At 40.4% G+C, this 7,830-nt stretch overlaps 2 protein-coding genes across 3 annotated transcripts in view; both read left to right on the top strand.

Moving 5' to 3' along the window:
* Nucleotides 1–4,361, top strand: part of rb1 (retinoblastoma 1) — a 21,618-nt gene extending 17,257 nt beyond the window's left edge. The window contains exons 24-25 of the mRNA XM_005735647.1: nucleotides 1,853–1,899; nucleotides 2,215–4,361. Coding sequence (XP_005735704.1) covers nucleotides 1,853–1,899; nucleotides 2,215–2,285 — 118 coding nt within the window. The 3' untranslated portion in view covers nucleotides 2,286–4,361. The remainder of the gene's footprint in view (nucleotides 1–1,852; nucleotides 1,900–2,214) is intronic.
* Nucleotides 4,362–5,599: 1,238 nt separating this feature from the next.
* Nucleotides 5,600–7,830, top strand: part of LOC102206770 (short transient receptor potential channel 2-like) — an 8,181-nt gene continuing 5,950 nt past the window's right edge. The window contains exons 1-5 of one of the 2 annotated variants that reach the window (XM_005735558.1): nucleotides 5,600–5,662; nucleotides 5,864–5,915; nucleotides 6,437–7,129; nucleotides 7,217–7,417; nucleotides 7,500–7,664. In XM_005735558.1, the coding sequence (XP_005735615.1) occupies nucleotides 5,901–5,915; nucleotides 6,437–7,129; nucleotides 7,217–7,417; nucleotides 7,500–7,664 (1,074 nt within the window). In that variant the 5' untranslated portion in view covers nucleotides 5,600–5,662; nucleotides 5,864–5,900. Of the gene's footprint in view, nucleotides 5,663–5,844; nucleotides 5,916–6,436; nucleotides 7,130–7,216; nucleotides 7,418–7,499; nucleotides 7,665–7,830 lie in introns of those variants that run through there. The other variant, XM_013911453.1, reaches the window with a different exon arrangement.

The raw sequence follows: 7,830 nt of genomic DNA, 5'->3' as shown, positions 1-7,830 counted from the left end.
AAAGTGACATCATATATCTGCTGGTTTTCACCTCTCACTTTTTGTAACCTTGAACAGGTGCCACAGCTGATGGCGCTTGTTTAAGATGATTGTGTAATTCATTTTTAATTAATTATTTACTCTAGTCACCATTTTTGATGACTTCTCCCATACCAGTGCTGATGTGGTTATGTCTTAGTGGCGACATCTGTTATTACGTACAGCACTGCAGCGAGTACTCGTAAATGGTACAAAGCTGTGGTGATGTCACTGTTTGACCAGTGCAGCAAGTATAATGGGCAATTGTCAAATATATTGTCAAACATTGTCCAACATCGTCCCACAAGAACACACTCTTTGACCTATATTAGGGGCCTACATTGCCTTCACCAGTGCAAAACCCTGTTTTGACTTTAAAGAACGAGTGTCAGGTTTCACTCCAGAGGCACGGTGTCAGTTTTACAACTGAAAGGTGTAGGCTCAGTATTTTTTGTTGCATTTGTTGGAGTTTCCCCGTCAGACTTCTAAATTTTGGGAGCATGATATAGCATAAGTTTGACCACAGTGGTGCAGTGGTTAACACTGTTGCCTCATAGTGAAAATGTCCTGTGTTCAAATTCCCTTTGCTGGATGTGGCCTGTCTGTGTTTGTTTGCTTGCTTGTTCTTCCTCCCTTGAGTGAGTTCTTGCAGTACTCCAGCTTTTTCATGGGAGAAGGAATAATTGCTCATCATGTTGTGTTACTGGCACAAACCTGCTGTGCAAGTGGTTTTTGCGTGGCCTGCGAGACTTGTTCACGTCACGCACGCATTAAAACACAGACATATAGTTACATTTATTGTGTTCTTCCTTTATATCCCTGCAAATAGTCAGATGGCAAAAACTAAAACTAAAAGACTAATACATATATTTCTTGGTCTTTTTCTTTATAAGCTGCATTAGGGCTGTGCGATATGACCAAAATCTCATATCCTGATATAAAACATTTATCGTCCGATAACTATATAAATCACAAAAATGTAACATTTTCTGTAAATTCTGTGAATCTTGGGTAGCTGAAGTGTTTCCAGCTGGGCGTCGTGTATCTGGAGTCGAGTGTTTTACCAATGCATGAAACATTTTTAGACATAGGTTTTAACGGCCGCCGTTTTCTTTGCGGCGTGCTGCAGGGAAAAGCATGTTCTAACGTTTGAGTCTAAGGTTTATTTTTTAGCACCTGACGGCTCTTTTTTGCTTCTCATCGGTAAATATCTGCATACTATTTCATGTGATTCAGTTTATTTTGAAAAGTCTCAACAGGATCTTGAGCTTTATTGTGAAAGGTTTATGTGGAAAATAAACAAGCGGACACATGATGGTTTTACCATCGTTGTTGCTAATGACAACGCATAAAAACAGGTGCTTGTCCGTCCGTAGTGTGGTTATATTAAATATAAGAGAAAGAGAGAACTTTAAAAATTAATATAGCCACTACAGTGACCATCAAAACGATGAAAAAATATTGCCGTAAACAGTTTATTTTGCAACACCACGAAACAAACGATAGCGTAAAATGAAACGATAGACGTTTTTATATCGTCATCCGATATATATCGTTATATCGAACAGCCCTAAGCTGCATATTTATTATTTAAGTAATCAATTACAAGCGCTATTAGCATCACTTGATGAACACTTATTTACAGATATGCACGACAGCACATTCCAGTGTCCCCAAAGTGCCACTGCACTACTTAAAAACAACAGCATACATTCGCTATTCATTTTGAGATCAGCTTCTACAATTAATATGTAAAATTTCTGTTTTCACTGTATGATTCTGCAGTATGAAGAATGATTTCATTAAAGCTTTCTTTATTTTATCTAAATTACAGCAAATCTGGAGGAGATTCTACACTGATTCAGAAGCTTGCAGAGATGAGTAAGTATTTGTATCAATAAAAGGCTTCAGGGGCTAAACCCCCCCACCCCCCATCAAGCTAAACGTGTCTGTCAAAAACTACAGTTCCTCCAATCCCTCCTTGAGGCTTACTTCGAAAACGAGTAAATCCTTATAGACTCAATGTTAAAATGTCCCATGTACATATATAAGTAGACCGGACCATATATGTGGACTGTTGATTCTTGAAAATCCAAATCCAGAAACCCTTTGTGCGACATCATGCTGGCTCCATCCATGTCATAGTCTGTAATTTAGCTATTTAGACTGATTTTCATCGCTTTTGTTTTCACGTAGGCTCCACTCGCAGTCGCATGCAGGAGCAAAAGATGAAGGAGGATGCTGAGTCGAGGATGGAAGAACTCTGAAATCTATTCAGCTGACCTGCACTGTTTGTCACAATGTGAACGTTATTTTCTGTTCACACCTGAAGTGAAACACACCTGTTTTTTGTACATTTAAAAGTGCTATTTTATTTTTTATTTAACTTTGAGGAGATTTTTGTGAATATAGAGGATGTTCACCTTTTTTGTTGATGCTTTATCTTAGTGTTTTTAATGAATTAGGGCTGTGTCAGTAATTTTCATTAGGTATGTTTGGTTTTAAGTATTTCAGTGCTATTAGTTCCTGTTCACTCATGTTTTAAGTAGTCTGGATAGCTTCTGACACACACTGCTGGTTTTCTCCGCCTCCAGAACTTTTCACGTCTCAAGCATAATGTCACATTCAAGTGTTAAATCATGGTTACTCTGTAAAGAGGAGTAAATATCAGCCTCAGAGAGACATCCGAATGTCTTTTAATGTTTTTACTGTTAAAGTAATAATTTCAGTTGGCAGCGCACATAATGTCTTCTTAAGTTGGTGACATAAAATGAGTAGGAAAATTGAATTTGTTTTAAAGACATGTCGAGTTGCATAAAAATGTCTGACATCCTGACAAGATTTCTGCACCACTACTTCTTTATCTGAGCCACAATTATCAGACGAACACAGTCAAACTAAACAAAAACTGTCATTTTCATGTTTTCATTGAACACACCGGCTGGAAACACCAACAACCTTTACCAGATGTTTCTTGCTGGTTATGAGACAACTGTGAGAAAACTTGAACAACTCTCCCCAGCAAACCAGATTTCATTCATCGGTGATTCTGTGATGTTGTCATTGCTTTGTATTATTTTGTTGCATGAGTCAGACATTCCTAGTTAAGGTCAGCTGCTGTCTTGACTTCTTTAGGAACATTTCTGGTATAAGTTTGAATTGTTACCTAAATTCTTCCAACACAGCCTCACTGCAAAAAGGCAGCTACAAGCCACGATGATCCCTCCTCCGTGCTTCACAGTCTAGATTTTTTTTAAACAAAATATCTTCCTTGCATTTCTTTCCTCCAGATGTAGTTGTGTGCATTTTGCCAAAAGATTTAGAACATTGAACATTTAGAACACTAATTTCGAACATTGTCCCAAAGTGTCTCTTTCTTGAGAAGAGCAGACATTGTGTGGCTTGACTTATAGAAAGGGAAACCTTTACAACCCACACTTTCAATCGCCTCAATAGTAACACCTCAGAGTAGTTTTTGCACAAGTGGGTGGTGTCTATTCTGTGTGGTCAGTGAAAGCATGAGAAGTACAGTTGTTTTTGTATGTTTAGTGAAATATCTTTTGTCTATAATTTTGACATGGCTGAAGATCATACTATGCTTTGAGTAATCTAAGGATAAAAATCCCACTAATTCAGGTGCAAGTTTTTATTTTCACTGTAGTTTCAGATGATTTCCCTTCGGTGTAATGTGTAGTTTTATGGTAACTTTTGCTTTCTTTTTGGGATGGTTAATAAATGCAAATAAAGGGGTTATTTGTTATGAGTTAAAGAACTATGTTTTCTATATAATTTACACTCATTAGATTGGCTCTTGTCATTTTTGCAAATGGGGATAAGGAGAATTCTCAGAAAAGGAGGGAAAATGAAGACACTAATTTTAAAGTGAAATGTGTTTTTAATGTGCTGAAGTGTAGTACATACAGGTCACCACAGAGATCAGCCATGTGTTTTCATTCAGCATAGAGTAGCCAAAGGTGGTGTGCAGTGACCACCTGATAGAGTAAAGAGCACCACTGTGTGTTCTCATAATAGACTCCCACGTCCCTGTGAAGGTACGCGAGAGGACATGTTATTGGGCAGTTTAGTTTTGGTTTGCTTTGCTTTGGATGTGGGGAAAATAAGATTTTGGTACCATTTTGGAAATGTGTAGACGTTTTTAATAAACCACAGAATATTTGTTACTTCTTGTTCAGCTTCATCTTGAAAGTCGTGTCTTAGATCTCCCCAGTGCTAACATGAAAGCTCAAATAGATTATAGTTTAGGGCATTTAGACCAAACCAGCACAGTCCCTTTTCTTCACCAAATTCTGCTGTAATTATGAACCAATAAATACTAAATCTTTGACCAAAACATATCGACCTTGTGTTTGTTCCTGTTCAACCAGAAGAGCAGCAGTCTCAGTTTAGAGCTCATCTTAAAGTCTACAGTTTTACTCCCTCTGCTGTTCAGAATTATGTTTGCAAGAAGCTGAAGTCAGTCGGTTTCACTGTTAATCAGTTAATCAGTGTGCCAGACTAGTCAAACTCTAACTTTCTAGCACTGTACAGAAGTTTAACTACACATTTAATCCTTGAGATATCCTAATATAAGAAAAAGAAGTTCATTCTCAACAGTATGTCTCAGTCTTTTCTACGTGATAAAGAAATCCTCTTGTAGCCAATGATATAAAAGTGTTTTCTCTGTGCTGCTAACAGGATTATTAATTCTGACAATCATTTTACATCATGGATAACTACACATTAAAACTTGTTTGACCATCATTTAAACATAGCACATGCTTTCTTGTACGAGTGTGGTACCATCAGCTGCTTGGTAGACATTTTTGTAGTAAAGGAGTATAGGGATGTATTTCTGTTTCTAAAGTAAACGTAAATGAAATAACAAATTTGGACCAAAGCCATGAGCGCACACAGTGTAGCTGGAGCTATGAGTTTAGCAGCAATATACAGAGAATGTTTGCAAAATTGCAGTGATGAGGGCGACCGTGGCTCAGGGGGTTGGGAATCGCATCTGTAACCGGAAGGTTGCCGGTTCGATCCCTGGGCTCTCTGTCCTGGTCGTTGTGTCCCTGGGCAAGACACTTTACCCTACTTGCCTACTGGTGTTGGCCAGAGGGGCCGATGGCGCGATATGGCAGCCTCGCTTCTGTCAGTCTGCCCCAGGGCAGCTGTGGCTACAACTGTATCTGCCTCCACCAGTGTGCGAATGTGAGAGTGAATGAATAGTGGTATTGTAAAGCGCTTTGGGTGCCTTGAAAAGCGCTATATAAATCCAATCCATTATTATTATTATTATTTTGAAAAATCCCTATAAACATGATCGGCGTAAAATCAAGGGAAACTTTGTGTTTCACGACAATAATTATAACATGCATTTTTAATGAATGGACAAAATCTGACTTCCAGGAAAAGATTTCAATCAGACCCGTGAAAATTTGTAAATGTTTAACTTGCAGCTCCTTGTTTTTCCCCACTGCTCCTCACAGCTCCTCTGGGAGAAATGGTGACAGCTGCTGTGTGTTCAGCAACAGCTGCCTTAATTGTGCCATGGTGCTGTTTCCAATTGAGAGACCGGAATTAATTTCTGTTTGAATGCAGTCACAGTTTGGTTTGGGCCCAGCCAAGCATAAAGTACTTTGAACCGGTAACATTTTAATTGGCCTAGCCCCGAGGGCCTTTGAAATTTGTTATTGAGTTTGTGTACGTTGATTTTTCAGTAGTCAGCCGATAGCACATGATCAGAGGACTACGGAGTTCTCAGTTCTCCTCTTTTGGAATTATTGTGCAATCTGCCAATATCTTCATCCCTGAAGTTTCAGTGAATCTGCTTCTGTTTTCGATTTAGAGCCGCCTCTCGAAATCGTGTTGTTTTGTGATTGGGAATGGAAAAACTAACGGTAAGGAGATTTTTATTGGCTCGTGGCTTTTATTTGTTATTTGATATGAAAAAAGTAGTTGCGGGTTAAGAAAACAAAAACAAAAAAGTAAGTCTAACCCTACTGTGCTTCATATAAGCTTGAACCAGCTTTAAAAAAAATTGAATTCTATGTTTTACAAATGTTTGTTTTCATATATGTCATGCATTTCCAAGTCAAATCTTTCCCTATTTGCATGTTCTTTTATTCCTAGTATATCTTGCTGTTTTATCAAAGGATCAGTTGAATCGTGTATTTGGCCTCAGTGCCAAAAAAATCTTGACAGAACAGAAAAGCTTACCCTCAGACCTTTGTTCACTTTGTAAGCCTTGTGGTTAAAGCTTTCAAAGTCTATTTTAAGCAAACCATGATTTTTTTTCCTCAAATCTAACTGAGTAATTTTGTTGTCTAAACATAATCAAACAGCATAAAATGGTTTAAAATCAAAGACTTCGAGTGTGTGAATCTGAGACTGCTGCTGACTTTCCCGGTCTGTCCTGCAGCCAGAGCAATGGCGAGAGATTATGAGCAAGAAGATGCGGTTCTCTCCAGCGCTCATCAGTGCCATTCAGGAGGGGGAAACAGCGCTGCTGTGCGGACTCTTGAAGACAGGTGACGGCATTACCCGCCAGCTGGATGAGTCTGAGGATCGTCAGTGGAGGGAGGCCCTCAACCTCTCCATCCGCTTGGGCAACGAGGATGCCATGGACGCCCTCCTGCAAGGAGTCAAGTTTGACTTCCGGCAGATTCATGAGGCTCTGCTAGTCGCCGTGGACACCAACCAGCCCATAGTGGTGAAACGTCTCCTGGACCGCTTGGATCAGGAGAAAGGGAACAAGATGGACGTACGATCCTTCTCTCAGGCCATATTTGATCGCTCTGTTGACAACTCTCAGTTTGCCCCTGGTGTGACCCCTCTGACTTTAGCCTGCCAGAAAGACCTGTACGAGATTGTTACCATGCTCACCCAGAAAGGCCACGTCATCCCATGGCCACATAAGATCTCCTGCGCCTGTTTGGAGTGTTCTAACGGCCGGCAGTATGACCTGCTGAAGTTCTCCCTGTCTCGCATCAATACTTATCGTGGCATTGCCAGCCGTGCCTACCTGTCCATCACCTCTGACGATGCCATGCTCAGCGCCTTCAGTCTCAGCAGAGAACTCCGTAAGCTGTCACAGAAAGAGCCAGAGTTCAAGGTCTGAGGAGATTCATAGTTATCCTTGCTCACTATTCATTACGGGTGTCTCTGTTGCTTCTTGACTTATGGTTAATTTCTCCTACAGCCTCAGTACCTGAGCCTGGAGCAGATCTGTCAGGAGTTTGCCGTGGAGTTGCTGGGCATGTGTCGCAACCAGAGCGAGGTAACCACTATTTTGAACAGCTGTGGAAATGAAACTCAGGGTTCCTTGGATGAACAGGCCTTTGAGGAAGGAATCCCCAGCCTGTCTCGCCTGCGGCTTGCAGTCAATTACAACCAGAAGCAGGTAGCTAGAATTAGAAACTGATGCCGACCAAAGACAAGTAAGATAAGAAACAATCAATTCCTGTCTTCTCTGTTTCTCTCAGTTTGTGGCGCACCCAATCTGTCAGCAGGTTCTGTCCTCTATCTGGTGTGGGAAACTGGCAGGCTGGAGAGGTAGCAGAACGGCCTGGAAGCTGTTTGTCTCTATGGGAATCTTTCTTACCATGCCCCTTCTTTGCCTTGCCTACTGGATTGCACCAAAGTCAAAGGTCACACACTCTGTAGTAGCAGGTTGATATTGGATGTACATAAATATGTCATGTGAGGTTAGGGATGGGTATCGTTTAGGTTTTATCCGGTACCGGTGCCAAACCGGTACTTTTGAAACTATGCCGGTGCTTAAACCGGTGCTTAAAGAATGGAGAACACAAAATT

Source organism: Pundamilia nyererei, unplaced genomic scaffold (assembly GCF_000239375.1).
Source record: "Pundamilia nyererei isolate P.nyererei 1_Seehausen unplaced genomic scaffold, PunNye1.0 scaffold00064, whole genome shotgun sequence".
NCBI classification, from domain to species: domain Eukaryota; kingdom Metazoa; phylum Chordata; class Actinopteri; order Cichliformes; family Cichlidae; genus Pundamilia; species Pundamilia nyererei.
Note: the sequence above shows the minus strand (reverse complement) of the source record. Positions and strands in the feature narration are given on the sequence as shown.